The sequence below is a fragment of the Vitis riparia genome, chromosome 15 (assembly GCF_004353265.1).
Source record: "Vitis riparia cultivar Riparia Gloire de Montpellier isolate 1030 chromosome 15, EGFV_Vit.rip_1.0, whole genome shotgun sequence".
NCBI classification, from domain to species: Eukaryota; Viridiplantae; Streptophyta; class Magnoliopsida; order Vitales; family Vitaceae; genus Vitis; species Vitis riparia.
Genome location: NC_048445.1, coordinates 2,142,388 through 2,160,263, shown reverse-complemented (window position 1 = coordinate 2,160,263; position 17,876 = coordinate 2,142,388). Strand labels below are relative to the sequence as shown.

The following is a 17,876-nucleotide window of genomic DNA, read 5'->3' as shown; positions in this document are numbered from 1 at the left end:
ATTTGTATGTCAAACTGTGATGATAATCACTAGACATTAGCCCCCCACCCCACTGTTTTGTGGGTCATCAACCCATATGGGATGTTCTCATTTTTTCCATTGCTTTTCCTATCACTCCTATTGCAGGGAATATCCATTAGACTTGGCCCTCTTCCTATTCCATCTCTTGTCATTCCCATTATTTTAACATTGTTTTGGTCATGGACATTGGTTTTTCCATCATTTTTACTTGGTGCTTTGTTGTCAAACTTTTTCTAATATCAAGGAAAATGCCAAGCAACCTAGTGGTCTTTACAAAATTTCAAATTCGAATCATTCAATATGTCTCATAGATTTTTATACAAATAAATGAAATTAAGGTACAGATGACGTCTTTTTTATTATTATAAAAAAATTACATTTTTTTTTATTGTAGATAAACGCTTAAATTAATATTTGATTTTGTACTATGAATAGGTTGATTGTCAATATTAAGTATTAAAGTTTTAAAAATGATGACATAGGTAATCTAGCTAGATCCCTCACAACTTGTACTTTGAAAATTTGGTTTTGTGTTAAGTTAGGTTGGAAAAAATAAGAAGGAAGATCATGAGTGGAAAATTTCAGTCATGTTTAAAAGGTATTTTCAAAATTGGGCTTTTTTTCTATTTAAAATGAAAAATAGTATTCTAGCTCAAAATATACATTTGACGAACTTTGAACAATAATATTTTTTGAGAATAAGTTATTTTTTTGAAAGAATTTGGAAGTGATTTTAATTGTTATTTTATAATATTGAGTAATAATTGAAAAAATAAAAAATATTTTATGAATTTTTGTATTGCAAATAAGTATTCATTACCCATACCGAGAATAAGTTGACATAATTGTTTTTATATTTAAGTTTTATTTAGGCTTATTAAATGGTGAATGAAGAATCTGCGATTCTATATTTTTTAAATAGGTATATTTTTCTTACGTAAATATTATCAGTTTTCATGTACATATTTACTTGATTCTAATATAGGCATTTTATTCTAAATGTTTTACCTTTACAAGTTTTCTCATTGGGATTGATTCCATCATAACTTCAAAATGATTATTGGTCGATGATCTAGTATGGCTGGTGTTCGAGGATACCATTAGAATTCATCCATACCAATGGTGGAGTGAAAAATGGTTGTGATTCATATGCCAATCATGGGAATTGACTCATGAATCTAACTTTTCTTTTTTTTTTTCTTTAAAAAAAAAAAAAAACGGTTGGCTCATGGAGCTATAGGGAATGAGACTGACATAAAATGGTAAATTCTTACCATAATTATTATGCCTCCAAACTTGACAGTTCTGTGATCATCCCCCGTAACTATCCAATGAATGAACGTTAATACCTGTTATGATTGTTTATTTATTTATTAGTTCTAAGTTCTAACAACAAAAATAAATATTTAATTCTATCCATAATTTTTTGAGTTTCAACCATATACACTAGTTAATATTTTTGAACCCATATGACATTTGGATGAATTTGAACAATCAGTTTCAATACTTCAATTGAATTTAGGTTGAGTTTTTTCACCTTAAGCTCAATTTGGGTCGGTTTTAAATCACTCGAAGCTTAGCTTGAATCGGATTTAATATTTTTATAAATTTTGTAATGAATATTATTCATGTAACAATATTTGTTATCCTTTTAGATTTTTAAGAAATAAAAAAATCAACTTATAATTGCATTATATGCTATAGTTTTTATTTATTTTATTTTTTAGAAAGATATATTGATATTTATTTATTTATTTATTTTATTACCGTCCAACCCTCCACCAACCTATTCATATGAATCTAATCCAACTAATCGGACGTATCCGAACTCAACACTAATTTAGGAAAGAGAAGTTGGATTGGATTTGTGTTGAGTACTTTGAATTGATTGTTTTTTAATCTAAATTGTGTTTAGATTAACCATCAATTTCACCAAACCCGCCCGAGTTGCAGCCTTACTGGATGCATATGAAGGGCCCAATTGTAGGGAGTTAAGCCCAAACAACAAAGAACCCCCAAAAGGTACTGTTGATTCTAGTTTGAACAGCGGAAGAAGCCCAAAACGAGCAATTCTATTTCTACCTTTTATTGATGGGCTTCAAACGAGGCCCATAAGCCCACGTACGATCCCCTTCTGGGCCGTTAGTGGCCTAGATGAACACTTTCCATTGGGCCTCAGAAGGATTTGGGCCCATGAGCTGCAGGATATGGACTGATCCGTACAAGAATTTTCCTTTTGTCCATGTTACGATCCCAAACGGACCCTACGATGGTCAGATCCACCACCTGGGACTGAATCGACTGATTCCATCCATTCCATCTCTCAGAAATGCCTCTTCTTTCTTTACAAACCCTAACTCACTTCTGATCCAATCTCTCCCTCTAGATCTAAACTGTCGCGGTGATACAAATCCAAGATTGGAGCAAGATGTATATGGCGTATGGATGGCCTCAGGTCATCCCTCTCGAACAAGGCCTGTGCCCTACATCTGAGCAGATCGTATACCTCAAACTAGTGAATCGCTTGTTGCTTGTTGTGGCTCCCTCTCATCTCGAGCTCTGGAGCTGTTCTCAGGTCCACTTTGGTTTCTAACTGGTTGTGAATTGTGTGATTTTTTGTTGCTTCTGAGTGCATTTTCGGAATTGAGGTTGTTTGTGTTTTGGATCAGCATAAAGTGAGATTGGGAAAGTACAAGAGGGATGCGGATTCGATTCAGCGGGAGGGTGAGAATATGAAGGCTGTGTGGAGTCCTGATGCCAAATTGATTGCAGTTCTCGTAAGTTTGGAGTCAAACTCAATTCAATTAAACTCCGCAATTCTTATTGTTTTTGTGTTGATATTTTGGTATATATCGAATTTATATATGCCAAGCGAGATATTCTTTGCATTCGATGCTGTCGATATTTTGGTATGCCTGGACTCTGGAAAGGATTCATGTATGACAATACTATGTTGTGATTCAAACCCACCCCCCCCCCCCCCCCCCTCTTTTTTTTTTTTTGTGTTGAATAGTATTTATGTATGACAATATAATGTTGGACATTTTCTTTCTAAATGAAAAGAGAATTGTCTTGTTGTGTCAATTGGAAGGAGAAGTCAGCTTGTGTTACATTGCTTTGCAGCAGTGTATTCTGTAACATTGGAAGCGGAAATGGAAGTGAATATAATTTAATAGGTCATTATTACTTTGTTATTGTGACTGCCATTTTTATACACTCAAAATAGCAATTTTATTTTTCTCTACCTAATAGAATTGAACAAAAAACCCTGAAAATGTGGCAGAAAAAATGAAGCAGAAAAAAGGGATCTACTCTCTTTGACATCAAAAGTGTTCTGTTCCTACTTTAGTGTTTTGTTTTACTAGTTTGTTCTGTTTCCATCTTTTCCTCATATCACAAAATTGTAGATTTGAAATAGATAGGCCATCCAAACCTGTTGCATCTCACAGAACTTTTTCTTTCCTATGCATATAGCTTTAACAATCTATTTAGACGTATCACATTGCTTGCCTTTTTCTTTTTATTGCAGACATCTTCGTTTTTCCTTCACATTTTTAAGGTTCAGTTCACGGAAAAAAAAATACAAATTGGAGGGAAGCAGCCATCTGGCTTGTTTCTTGCAACTATTTCTCTACTTCTCAGTGAGCAGGTGCCCTTTGCAAAAAAGGACTTGACAGTGTAAGCATCCTTGCTGACTATAATTCAATGATTTAAAGTTAGTTCCAATCTGAGCTCAAGTTTTTCTCTAAACTGGGAGATTAATTTAGGAGTTTAAGGAATGTGATATACATAATTCTGGAATTGATGCAATAAAATGTGAACATTAGGAAGCTAAATAGAATATAATGCTTAAGAAATGAAACAAGTGGGAAATGGTTCTCACAATCCATGTTAGTGACATTGACAATTATGGGGTTTATCCTTTTGAGTTTGTGTATGAATTTTGCGTTGAGCAAGAACCTTTTTTATTTGATAGATAAAGAAAATGCATTCTAAATAAAAGAGGGCATACACGATGTATACCCCAGCTTTATTACTACTGTGATTAAATCAAATGAGTTTTAGGAGTCTCAGGGTTCTAGTGTTTAAAGTTGGGCAGACTTGCTTCTGAAAATCAATGAATGAAAAACACTGATTTTTCCAGCATTTCATGGTTTCTTGTTTGAGTGATGCAGACAGATACTAGGTGTGAAGCCCTAAGGTTTCTAGGAGTGATTCCTAGACTCCTTCTAGTGTGATACTAGTCATCCATCCATCATTTTTCTTTCACTTTCCTCTACTGCATCAACTTCTACTTTAATGTATTTAGCACAGGGTTTCTTGAAGTTTACTAATTGATTTCTTTTGTTTTGTTTTATTTTTTGGCCAGGAGCAATATTGTGAGTGATAACAAACATATGCTCCTTGGACTCTCAGATGGATCTTTATATACTATTTCCTGGAAAGGGGAGGTAATGCGAATTTGATTGGTAGTGGAAAGTCTCAATAGCTCTTTCCTTTTTTTATTTTTATTTTTAAAAATAAAAATAAAAATTCGATGTAGGGCAGCATCTCTCTCTCTCTTTTTTTTAGTATTGATGCTGAACTAATTTTTTAGACCACATGTTATTTTTCTCCGGTTTGTTCATTTTCTTCATGTTGTCGTTATTGTTTCATACAGTTTTGTGGGGCCTTTGAACTTGATTCCCCTATGCATGACAGCAATAAAGTTTCTGAATTATCACATTCTCTAGACAATGGTGTTTCTTCAAGAGGGGCTCCAGGAGTAGTTTCTACATCCACTCATAATACATCCCAACAATCTGCTGTTATTCAGCTGGAGCTTTCCCTACTATTGAGGTTATTGTTTGTGCTTTACTCTGATGGGCAATTGGTGTTATGTTCTGTAAGTAAGAAGGGCTTAAAACAATCCGAATTAATCAAAGCGGAAACAAGGTTGGGTTCTGGTGATTCTGTATGTGCTTCAATAGCTTCAGAGCAGCAAATCCTGGCTGTAGGTACCAGAAGAGGTGTTGTTGAGCTATATGACCTTGCTGAATCTGCATCACTTATTCGGACTGTATCATTGTATGATTGGGGGTAAGTTTTGCAAATTATTGGCAAAATCAGGAAATCATGTCATATTTGATGGTTATAAGATTTGCAATTAGTTCAAATTACATAAATGTTCCTTCACAAATTTTTGTAAATTGCACTACCCTCTCCTAAGGTTTCTGAAATGACACTCCTTTTCTTCTTATTCTATTGTAATTAACAATCTTCTCCTTTACCCTCAGTAATGAAAAGCATTGTTACTTTCAGATAAGGGTCATGACCATATCTGATAAGGGTAGTGTTCTGAAATAAGTTTTTTGATGGTTATCTGCTTGGATGAGGGTCATGACCATATAAATAATTCGGATGGTAAAATGGTATTGGACCATTTAATCTTCCATGTTATTTTTAGAAAAAAAGTGGTAAAAGAAAGCCTTTAAAATTGGATGTGAAAGTTATGTGACCTAGCTTATGCATCGCTTAGAGGTGGGTGAATAGTTGTTTCAGCCCTATTCAATTAAATATTTTCAATTATTTAATTGTCTCAATTTTAAATTAGGGAAGCCCAAAGAACATCAATATAAAACATGCAGGATTTTTACGTTGAAAACCACCCACACAACATGTGGATGTAAAAATCATGTAGTTAGAGACCTCAAATCACCAACCTACTATTTGAAAGTACAATACAAAGATTTACCTAACTGAAGCTATCGTTAAGTCTCACTCTCCAACACCTATAATGCACTTCATGTCTGCGACACAACACCACGTATGCTCTTGGTGGATCTATCCTCAATGCTTGAGGGGATGCATATTGCCTTCTCAACCCAATAGAAGCAAAAATGAACTTCTTTGAGAGATTTGGGAAGGGGAAGTCAAATTCAGTTTTGTCAATTATTTGCATAAAAAACCAAAAATGTTTTTAGCAGAGTAATTTTTAGAAAACAATGTCTAGTGGACTCAGATTAGGATTTCTAAAATAAAATTGGTTAAAACATGGAAATTAAATAAATTTGTGGAGATTTCATTCTTTGCGCGAGCGCTTAAGGAGATTTTTCAAATTCTTTTAAGAATTTAGCTTAATTTCAAAAGTTTGGTCCACACCATGCCTACCTAACACCAATTTGCCTTTCTTGGACCTTTCTATACATAGTTGTGTCATCTCGATTGATCAAGCAACAACCTCAAGTTTTCAATAGAGAGTAAGACTAAATCTAGAAAGGTCCTAAATCAGAATGAATGGAACAAAATTGCCAATGTTGAACTACATAGCCTAATGTACCAATAGGATGGTCATTTTATAGATCTGGTTGGCTACACTACATCTACTGTCCATTTGATGCTAAGGAGCCTGTGCTTTTGGTTTAAAGTTCAATTTTTTCTTCATGAGCATGCCAAAAACTGGTGGAACAATTTCCATTGTACATCAGAAATGGCTAGATGCAAATTGTCACTAAATGCTTTTTGTCTTGACTGTCTTTGTCTTGCTCCTGTCTTCTGTGCAGTTATTCAATGGACGATACTGGTCCGGTAAGTTGTATTGCATGGACACCTGATAATTCCGCTTTTGCTGTTGGATGGAAGTTAAGAGGGCTTACAGTTTGGTCTGTTTCTGGCTGTCGTTTGATGTCTACAATACGCCAAATGGGTTTAAGTTCGGTATCTTCTCCAGTTGTTAAGCCAAACCAAGATTGTAAATTTGAACCTATGATGGGTGGTACCTCACTGATGCAGTGGGATGAATATGGATATAGGCTTTATGCTATTGAGGAAAGATGTATAGAGAGAATTGTTGCATTTTCTTTTGGTAAATGTTGCCTTAACAGAGGAGTTTCAGGCACGACTTATGTCCGCCAAGTGATCTATGGTGAAGATCGTTTGCTTGTTGTGCAGTCGGAAGATACGGATGAACTTAAAATTTTTCACCTTAACCTTCCAGTTACGTGTTTAAATTATGTACTTGATAATTCGTTGTTTTTAGTCTCTATTTTATTAATGCTCCTAATATAGTTCTCTTTGGGCCAGGTTTCTTATATCTCCCAAAATTGGCCTGTTCAACATGTGGTGGCTAGCAAGGATGGGATGTACTTAGCAGTTGCTGGTCTCCATGGCTTAATCTTATACGATATTCGTCTGAAAAAATGGCGAATGTTTGGAGATATTTCCCAGGAACAAAAGATCCAGTGCAATGGGTTGTTGTGGCTGGGAAAAATTGTTGTTGTCTGCAACTATGTTGATTCTTCTAACACGTGAGAAATTTATTCGCATGTACATGTTCTGTTTAATTAGTACTTTGAAAAGTTTCCTAATTGAGAGATTTTGTGGACTAGTTTTGTTTGGAAAAAATTATGTAAAGACGCAGTTTGAGTTGAGTTGTAAGGATGCAGTTTTAGTAGCGTCTATGGTTTTAATACAGAGGATTCTGTACCTTCTTTAGATTGATATGTTATGTTTTACTTATTTAGTTCTATTACAGGTATGAATTGCTTTTCTATCCAAGATATCACCTTGATCAGAGCTCACTACTTGGTCGGAAAACCTTGCTTGCCAAGCCCATGGTGATGGATGTCTATCAGGATTATATACTTGTTACTTATCGCCCATTTGATGTGCATATATTCCATGTGAAATTATCTGGTGAATTGACACCTTCCAGGACTCCAGATTTGCAGGTAAAAAAAAAAAAACTATCTAATTTTATGGGTGGTTGTGAATTTGCAAAGTTTCGAGTTGCATAATGAATCAGAGAATTGTGATGGAACATTTATTCTTCATGCATTTTTAAGTGATAAAATGACAAACAGCTTTCTACAGTACGAGAGCTCTCTATCATGACTGCAAAGAGCCATCCTTCAGCGATGCGTTTTATCCCTGATCAGCTTCCAAGAGAGTACATCCTAAAGAATCACATTTCATCCTCATCAGATTTATTGGCCAGAGAGCCTGCCAGGTATGTTCTTATCCTTCAAAATGTTAAATAGAACTTTCTCACACAACATACTTCTGACTACCTGCATGCCTTGCCAGATGTTTGATATTGAGAGTGAATGGGGAGCTTTCACTACTTGACCTGGATGATGGACGTGAAAGAGAGCTCACGGATTCTGTTGAATTATTTTGGGTTACCTGTGGTCAATCAGAGGAAAAAACAAACCTAATTGAGGAAGTTTCATGGTTGGATTATGGCCATAGAGGAATGCAGGTAATGGACTGCTCTGGTCTATATCAGTTTTTGAAATACCAGTTTTTCTAGCTTTAAATTCTGCACCTCTATTAGCCTATTTCATTCTTACTTGTCTGATATAGATTATGGTTGGAAGCTTATCATTTCAGGTTTGGTATCCATCTCCAGGTGTTGACCCTTTTAAGCAGGAGGATTTCTTGCAGGTATGCATGTATCTAATAATTAAAGCTATATAAAGTTAGTTTTTCTTATTTTTTTTAAGTAATCAGAAGTTTTAGTATTTTCTGCAACTTGTTTGTTGTTTTATATGTTTTCATTTACCTCAGCTGTAGTCCAAATGATGCAATCTAAAATCTTGGAGCTCCTTTCTATCTTCCCATTATTTGATGCAATATAATTATACATATTTAGCATTTTAAATAAATAAGGAGATTTTTTTATAAGTTCTTCTAACTTCTCAAGATGTCAAGTTTGCGTGGTTAATTAATCGTATTGCAAGAAAGATGCACAACTATAGTTCCCCTAGAGAAGTCTCTGAAATTATGCTCATATCTCTTAGAATTAAATTGGATGGAGTACTAGTTAGTAGTTATCTTGATATGCTCCTTTCATCCCTGTATTCCTAGATGCTTAATTAACTTGACATTGACATTTAGTTGGATCCTGAGCTGGAATTTGACCGTGAGATATACCCTCTTGGGCTTCTTCCAAATGCTGGGGTGGTTGTGGGTGTTTCCCAGAGAATGTCATTTACATCAGGCACAGAGTTCCCATGTTTTGAGCCATCTCCTCAAGCTCAAACTATTCTGCATTGCCTACTCCGGCACCTTCTTCAGGTAGCATTTTTGCCATCTAATGAAAACTTGAATGCTTATTGTGTATAGAATCTATAGATCATGTGGAAATCGATGCATGTTCTGGAAATTTTCTTGCATTTCATTGATTTTTATTAGTGGTACTGAGGAATCTAGCTTGGCCCAAAAGATGAATTTAAATTGGCCCAACCCTCCTGCTCTGCAACTAGTAAATGTTTATTGAGGTTTAAGAGGCCCCAAAACACCATAGTTTTTTTTGAGCCTGTTGTTTGCTCTTGATGCCAATCAATATTTGGACCAAAAATGCCTGTCAGTTCCACAAGTAACTCCTGTATTGAATGCTCCATTGATCTTGCATAATGAGATGTAAAATCTGCATGGTATTGCCACTTTTCTTTTTTAATTTATTTTTTTCTTCATAATCCATATATATGCCCTGTAATGTTGTATAACAAGTTGGTTGTTGAAAATTGGTTTCTTTTTTTCTTTTGGTTTTCTGTTTTCGTTTTTCTGCCTTTTGTTTTTCATGCTGTTACATGTAATTGAACCTGGAACTCCCCATCCCCACCCTAACTCTTCCCACTTGAGCTATGCCTATAGGGCTGTTTAGCAGTTGCCACTTAGATATTTCATCTTGTGAAATGTTTCAAGCCTTGTTGTTAAAGTACTCTCCAGGATGGTCAAGCCATGTAGCCTTGCTGAAGTGGTGGGGCTTCCTCAGGGTAGTTGTTGCCTTGATGGCAAAAATACCCTTCTGTTTCTTACCTTCATCCAAATTTGCATGTTTTCAAAAATTATTGATACATGTAATTAATGAAGTACAATTGCCTATAAAAAATGTTACTAGTAAATTGCATAGTAGAGAGATTAATTTTTATTAGTTTAAGTCCTTGCATTGCCTCAAACTTACTATATGAAAATTATGAATAAAGTACATTACTAAAAGAGAGTAAATTTGAAATATCACTGCTCTCATTAGATATCGGATTGAAAGTAAAAAAACATTTAATAGTTTTCTTTCAGTTATGACTCTAACATGGCAAGTTCTGGAGAATATTGCATTCATACTCAATTTTCATCTTAGGTAGTAGATGCTGACAGAAATTTCTATTGCTATTCTAGGTTCCTAATTCTGTTTCTAATTTTGTATACACCAGAGGGACAAGAGCGAGGAAGCATTACGTTTGGCACAATTATCAGCAGAGAAGCCTCATTTTTCCCATTGTCTGGAGTGGCTTCTTTTTACTGTATTTGATGCTGAAATTTCCAGGTATTTCTAATGAAAGAATAATTATTGAACCATATGAAAGTATGATTCATATTTTGTGCAAGAAAAAATGCAGAAGCTCTACTGTTCAAGAACTTCATGGAGAGAAACTTCTGGTGGGAATCATCATAGAGTTTGACTCTTATGCAAAACTCTGATGCATTTGTCACTCTAAAACTGTTTGTTTTTATCACCCTTCAAAATCTGGTGCACATATCACTCTTTAAAGCCAATAAACACCAGCCTACTATCCTCACATGGGGGAGGAAAATGTTTTTTTTTCACATTCTGTTATGATATGTATGTTGATATGAAAACAGTCTACACTCTTGATTTAATCAAGTTCAACAAAAAAAATGCTCCTTTCTTACTGAGGGAAATTGGTTTTATATGACCGTCATCAATTGATGGCTTGGGCTTTATTGTTCTCTTACACTCTCATTTATTGTGTATTTAGCCCATGATTTGCCATATTTAAGCTTTTAATGAAATGATTTTGCATTTATCAGAGCTACACTATCTGCTTCCTTGCAGGCAAAACTCAAATAAAAGCCAAGTTTCAGGCCCTAAAGGTGGAGGCAAGTTCTCTCTTTTGGAGAAGACCTGTGATTTAATAAAAAACTTTCCGGAGTATCTTGATGTGGTTGTAAGTGTTGCAAGAAAAACTGATGGTAGACACTGGGCAAATTTGTTCGCTGCTGCTGGAAGATCGACAGAGTATGTCTTTTATCTTAATTTTTATTTACCTCCAAAATGAAGTATAGTATCGGATATCAATTGAAGAACCTATATAACCAATAGTAAAAGTTAATGTTGTCCACATGGATAAGAGGTGTTTTGACACAGCTACCTTACAGGAACATGGATCCATTTGTTTTGTTCTTCCTCTTAGCATTCTTAACTACAATTCCTATTCTTTTGGTTGTGCTCTTTCTTGAGCACCTTGCATTGTCTTGCAATTGCTCCTTTGCTTTTTGTAATGTACTGGTTGTACTTGTACTGGTAACATCTCATTCTTTAAATTTACAACCAAAACACACCATTCTTCATCATGATCTTCTACTTATTTAGTATATGCATCTTCCAAGTGGAATTCACCTTGGGATGCTGATTCCATGCATAATGCATAAATTCTGAGTAATGAAAGTATCACATTGTTGTTATTTTTATCCTTACAAGTATACTTGGCTTATCTTAATGTATTTTTTGCCCATTCTCTAGGTTATTTGAGGAATGCTTCCAACGGAGATGGTACAGAACTGCAGCTTGCTATATACTTGTAAGAATACAGTCTTGATAACTGAACACAGATATTTGGCTTACCTCTAATGCGTTGCTGGATTGGTTGCTTTTTAGACTGTATTATTGTAAAATATTTGGTAAGAATTTGTCAGTTGAATAGAAATTCTACAGTGTGAACATCATATATACAAGTATAAAGATGGTGGGCACTTTGGTCTCGGACTTTCAGCATGCTTTTGTGAGGGGGAGACAAATTTTAAATGTTGTTTTGATAGCTAATGAGGCCATTGATTTTAGACTTAAAGATAATTTGAGAGGAATTCTTATGCAAGCTGGATATAGAAAAGGCGTATGACCATGTAAATTGGAGTTGTGTCATTGCAGTTATGGATAAAATGGGTTTTGGCTCCAAGTGGTTGGATTGGATTAGATGGTGTATCTCCACGGTCGGTTTCTCTATTTTGATCAATGACACTCCTGGTTTTTTAGCAGCTCTAGAGGGTTGAGATAAGGAGACCCTTTGTCTCCATATTTGTTTATTTTAGTGATGGAGATTCTTTCCAGCTTGCTTTCTAAGGCAAAGGATGGTGGCTTTATTGAGGGGTTTCAGGTTAAAGAAAGGCATGATGTGGGAGTAGAGGTATCCTATTTGTTCTTTGCAGATGATACTCTCATTTTTTGTGATGTAAGTAAGGAAAATCTAGAGTGCCTGAGTTGGGTTTTTATGTGGTTCGAGGCATGCTTGATTCTAAAGATTAATTTGGAGAAGAGTGAATTGATTCCTGTGGGGGATGTTCTAGATTTGGAGGAGTTTGTCGAGGTTTTAAGTTGTAAGGTGGGTGCACTTCCAACCACTTACTTAGGCCTCCCCTTGGGTGCTCCTTACAAGTCCAATAGGGTTTGGGAAGAGGTGGAGGAGCGGTTCCAAAAAAGGCTTGCTTTGTAGAAGAGGCAATACCTTTCGAAAGGTGGAAGACAAACGTTGATTAAGAGCACATTAATTTGTTTACACATTTACTCAGTCCCTCTTTTTTATCCCCAAAAGAGTGGTGGCTAGATTGGAAATGATTCAAAGAGACTTCCTTTGGGGAGGAGGGGCTTTGGTGAATAAGCTTCATTTGGTTAATTGGTCGGTTGTTGTATGGAGAAACAAAAAGGGGGTTTGGGTTTTAGAAGCCTCTTGCTTTTCAATAAGGCCCTTTTGGGGAAATGGTCTTGGAGATTTGTGAGGGAAAGGAACCCTCTTTGGAAATGGGTAATTGTTGGTAAGTACGGGTTATAGGAGGGGGGTGGTGCACAAATGAGGTGAGAGGGAGGTATGGTGTAGGGGTTTGGAAGGCAATTAGAAATGGATGAGAGGTTTTCAAAGATAAAACATGTCTTCAAGGATAAAACATGTCTTCAAGTTGGCTTTGGGAATCAGGTGCAATTCTGGAAAGATAAGTGGTGTGGGGATTTGTCTCTAAGGAATGTATTCCCAGGCGTTTATGTTATTGGTTCCTCTAAGGATGCTTGGGTGATAGATGTTTGGGATGGAGGTAGTTGGGGTCCGAGGTTTATTAGACAGTTCAATGATTGGGAGTTAGAGGATGTTGATGCATTTTTTGGGAAGTTGCATAACTACTCCATTGTTTTGGGTACTAATGATGCCATGGTTTGGTTGGGGACTAAGAATGGAGATTTTTCAGTTCAGTCCTTCTACTTCTCTCTGGCAAGTAGGATGGCGGGGCCTTTCCCACACAGTACAATGTGGAACTCTTGAGCCCTTGCAGGAGTTAGCTTTTTTGCTTGGGAGTCAACTTGGGTTAAGATATTGACACAGGATCAGCTTAGAAGGAGGGGATGGAGGATGCCAAACATATGTTACATGTGTAAGGCTGAAGAGGAACGGGAGATAATATTCTTTTGCATTGTCCGAAAGCAAGCATATTGTGGCAGCTAGTTTTTGCTCTCTTTCATGTATAGTGGGTGATGCACTCTTGTGTGAGAGGGGTGCTCTTAAGTTGGATTGGCTTTTTGGTTGGGCAAAAAAGGAAAAAGGCTTGAAAAGTTGCTCCTCTTTGCATTTTTTGGTCCATTTAGAAGGAAAGAAATAGGAGAGCTTTGAGGATAGGGAAAATTTAGATCAAACAATTAAAATTCTTTTTTGTATCTCTTTTGGGATTGGGTTAAAGTGTACATGGGAGATAATGTTACTTCTTTGATATATTTTGTGGATTGGTTAGACTCCCCTTAGGGTGCAGTGCTTTTTGTGTGTATTCGCCCCTATTGGTTTTTATATATATATACATTGTGTATACCTTTATTTAATACAATATCCTTTTACCTATCAAAAAAAAAAAAAAAAAAATTATGCCAAAAACATCTCACTTCTGTTGTGGTCACAAAGTCGTGCATCAGAACTATTTTTCCTCCTTTTAAACATGCTGAGCTGGTTTTGAAAAACTACCAAATCTGTTGCTTAGGAAGTTCCAAATAAAATGTATATTATACAAATGACCAACCTATATTGAATTGTAATGCATATATTCTTTCTGTTCCATGTGTAATGCCGCAGGTGATTGCTAAACTTGAGGGCCCTGCCGTGAGTCAGTATTGTGCTTTACGTTTATTACAGGTAAACACATGCTGGTAGGTTACAAATTTCTGTTTCAGGTTCCTACAATTTTTCCCTTATGTTTTTCTATCTCTTAACTACAATCTTTGACGCTATGCAGGCAACCCTTGATGAATCTTTATATGAACTAGCTGGCGAGCTGGTATGGTTCAGACATGAGCATATGCTTCTTTATGTTAGGGATATAACATGGGTGGGTCAGGCCAGGGTACAGGTCAAACCAAGCTCAATCCTAGCTCTAAAGTCCTGTGCCTCTGTTGGCTTAACTGGAACTTAATCCCCTGAGCTTGGGCTGAGTTGGGTTGGGCAGCAATATTAAAACCAACACTACGCTGCTCTTATCTTTTTTTTTTTGATAGGTCTGCTCTTATCTTCTTTTTTATTCAAAATAGGTGTAACAGATAATATAAAACTATGGCAAAGTGTACCAATATGAGACAAATTTGAGAATAATGATAATCAATGTTATTACAATGACCATAATAATATAGGTTGAGGTTGTGTCAGGTTGCCTAATATATATACATCCACCCAACTTTAGGTTGGGCTCAATGTTTTTCAACCCAAGCCCAACTGACCTGTGAAAAAGGCTGCTCAAGCCTGTCCAAGGATTGGGCCTTGTTGAATGTGACCAACTTGTGGCCCTACTTTTTGTTAGTTAATGAAATTTTAATTGCTTCTGGAGAATGATAATTTGTTTGGTTATCAGGTAAGGTTCTTGCTGAGATCCGGAAGGGAATATGAACAGGCATCAACAGATTCAGACAAACTCTCTCCCAGATTTTTGGGCTATTTTCTTTTCCGTTCTAACAGTAGGAGACAGAGTTCGGATTCAAAAAGGTAAATATACTTCTCCACACTATTTTTGCAGGTCACATGGACCTCTGCTACTTTGACACTCCATATGATACTAACTAGGCAATTTGTTTTCCTTCACTGCAGCCCCTCATTTAAAGAGCAGAGTGCGCATATTACATCTGTCAAAAACATCCTAGAAAACCATGCTAACTATTTGATGTCAGGAAAAGAACTTTCCAAACTTGTTGCATTTGTTAAAGGCACTCAGTTTGATCTAGTGGTAAGAGAACCTCATTTTTGGTTTTAGGACTATTAGTATCATCAGTGGTTGCTTCTAACTTGTTCACCACCTACTTATTACAGGAATATCTTCAACGAGAAAGGTATGGATTTGCTCGCTTGGAGAGCTTTGCTTCAGGGCTTGAACTAATCGGGGAAAAGGTAACTGTCAAAATTCCTCTTCAATGGTTAACAACTTTATCATTTTGATTTCATTCAACATTTTGAATTAGATATCTGCTAGTTTCTGAATGTAATATGTTCTAGCAATGAAACCATAAAAAAAATGTTTGTTTCTTGCTCTAGAGATGTTCCATAACTGCACAAAGCAGCTGGAACTTTACGGTTTTCTGCTGCTATCCATGATCAGCAACTTTATTATATCTTATTTGCACTCTGTTTATAAGTTGTAGTTATATGTTTTATGAAAATAACTGCCACGAGAATGGGTCATTTTAGGTTTTCCTCTGCTTCTATATTGACCAGTGTATGAAGTGGTAAAAATAACTGATCATTTGTGTTTTCCATTTTGTGTTGACTAGACACGTCAATAGACAGGACTATGAAATATCTCTTCTTCTGGGTCTTTTTTCATTGGATGATACAATAGCCTTCATGTTTTAACTGTTCTCTCATGAAGGCGTGCAATTTATTTTTTTTTGTAAAGAATTTTAATATCAACACGAATCTTTCAACACATATGACCAATGGACTCTGATGAAATTTCTCAGTTATGGCATGAATCTTTTTGCAACAATACCAACAAAAAATGGCTACTTCAAATGCTCAGAGGAAATGTTGAAGCATGCTAATTACTAAAGAAAAAAATAATGAAATGTCTCATTGATCTTTTAAAAAGCAATAGCTACTTAACATCCCTAAAGAAAGGAATGCGAAGCAGTAAGCCTTGAGTTATGTAGCCCAAACCACAAAGCATAATGATATTTATCCTATGATATGCAGATTTTTGATAAATTTTGGAGTATTGAGGCAAGCGTGACTGTTAATTTCTTTTTTTTTTTGACCTTTATTTGATTTGATTTATTGTTTCATATTTTCAGCTTGAAATGGGTACGCTGCAGAGCCGGCTGGATGCAGAGTTCCTTTTGGCTCATATGTGCTCGGTTAAGTTTAAAGAGTGGATAGTTGTCCTGGCTACTCTTCTAAGACGATCTGAGGTATAGTTTGGCTTCATTTTGTCATAAACCCTGTCTTCTATCATATTTGCATTATGAGTATGTGAACAACCACTGGTGTGATACTCATCCTACCATAAGTTTCACATCCTTCAAGAGAATCACATAAAAGTAGTCCTATTTCCAAGGTTGAATTCAGCTCAAACTTCGGTTCTTGCAGGAGTAAATTTGATTTATTAAAATGTATGGACATACCAATTATCGAGGATAGATTTGTCTTTGTTGTCAGGTTAAACTTCATTCACTTTGGAGAGGGAGCTAATCTCTTGATTTTTATGGAAGTTGCTGCCATGCTTTGTTTGCTTTATCGGAATGATGATTTCACTTTGAAATTCAAGTCAACTCTTCTAACAAAATTTTACTTTTAAAGTGCTTCAAACCCTATTTACAATATGAATTGTTTTAAACACTTTTTAGTAATAATCTAAATACCAAATTATGGAGGGTACCTTTTGGTGATAGTTCTAAAAGGAGATGAAGGCTTGAAGAAGACATAAATAGCTTTGAACTGCCTTATTTTTTAAAGGTTTTTATTTTTTATTTTTTTTGTTTGGTTGATAAAATGGCTTTTTCATACCGAAATGACTGGGACAAGGAGCAAGCTCTAGTTGACAATTTATAATAGTATTATCTTGAATGCTAGTTCCTTGTGATCCAACATAAGGATATGACTTTGGTTTATGTATAAAAAATTTCCACTAAAGCCATATGATTTCTATGGAAATGTCTTTAAATCTTATGGGTCCAATACCCAAGTTAGAAAAAACAAGGTTCATTTTGTCAATTTATCTGGTTCCGCACAGGTCCTTTTAGATCTTTTCCGGCATGATAATCGGCTATGGACTGCATATGGTGCAACTCTGCAGGTATTCTTTTCTTATAGCTTTACTGATAATGACATTCCACAATATTCTTATGGTCATCTCATTGTTTCTTTTCTTGACATACATATTCGTCAGTCACAACCTGCATTTGCTGAATACCATGATTTGCTTGAAGCATTGGAAGAAAGACTCAAGTGTAGTGACAATTTGGAAGAGAAATGAGAAGGAAATTGAATTTCCAACCCTAGGCTCTTCAGTCCAGCAAAATATTGGCTGATAGAGGGTGCTATTCTTCAATACCTGAATCATTTTCTGGGCTGAGTATCGAATTATGGTCGGATCATGCTAGAAGATGAGCATACTGATATATTATTCTAAATATGACAACCCCTTTGTTATGATTTGATCATATTTCTGAGTGTCTTTAGAATCGGAATTGTTCTTTTTTTGTAGATAAGGCAGTTAGTTGATATAGTTTTCCCTGTTCTTTCTTCAAGTTGGCTATGAATTTTAATTTTGGGGTTGAAGAAAGGAATTTGATCAATAATTCAAATTCTCCAACCATTTTTTTTTTGAAAATTCTAATGCTCTTTAAC

At 35.6% G+C, this 17,876-nt stretch overlaps 1 protein-coding gene across 4 annotated transcripts; it reads left to right on the top strand.

Annotated features, from left to right (window-relative positions):
- The first annotated feature begins 2,287 nt into the window (after window positions 1–2,287).
- On the top strand, window positions 2,288–17,844 carry LOC117932131 (RAB6A-GEF complex partner protein 1-like). 4 transcript variants are annotated; one of them, XM_034853189.1, is made up of 23 exons: window positions 2,292–2,596; window positions 2,691–2,798; window positions 3,551–3,699; window positions 4,391–4,472; window positions 4,682–5,100; window positions 6,564–6,996; window positions 7,084–7,307; window positions 7,535–7,730; window positions 7,863–8,008; window positions 8,086–8,260; window positions 8,392–8,445; window positions 8,899–9,078; window positions 10,215–10,327; window positions 10,859–11,041; window positions 11,546–11,603; window positions 14,124–14,183; window positions 14,284–14,325; window positions 14,893–15,023; window positions 15,126–15,261; window positions 15,345–15,422; window positions 16,322–16,438; window positions 17,260–17,322; window positions 17,416–17,844. In XM_034853189.1, the coding sequence occupies exons 1-23, from the start codon at window positions 2,450–2,452 to the stop codon at window positions 17,500–17,502; spliced, it is 3,381 nt and encodes a 1,126-aa protein (XP_034709080.1). In that variant the 5' UTR covers window positions 2,292–2,449; the 3' UTR covers window positions 17,503–17,844. The 4 variants fall into 4 exon arrangements, with proteins under 4 accessions (XP_034709084.1, XP_034709081.1, XP_034709083.1 ...); XM_034853190.1 differs by lacking the exons at window positions 17,260–17,322; window positions 17,416–17,844 and adding an exon at window positions 16,686–17,050 and having other exon boundaries at window positions 2,290–2,596; XM_034853192.1 differs by lacking the exon at window positions 8,899–9,078 and having other exon boundaries at window positions 2,291–2,596.
- Window positions 17,845–17,876: the final 32 nt, after the last annotated feature.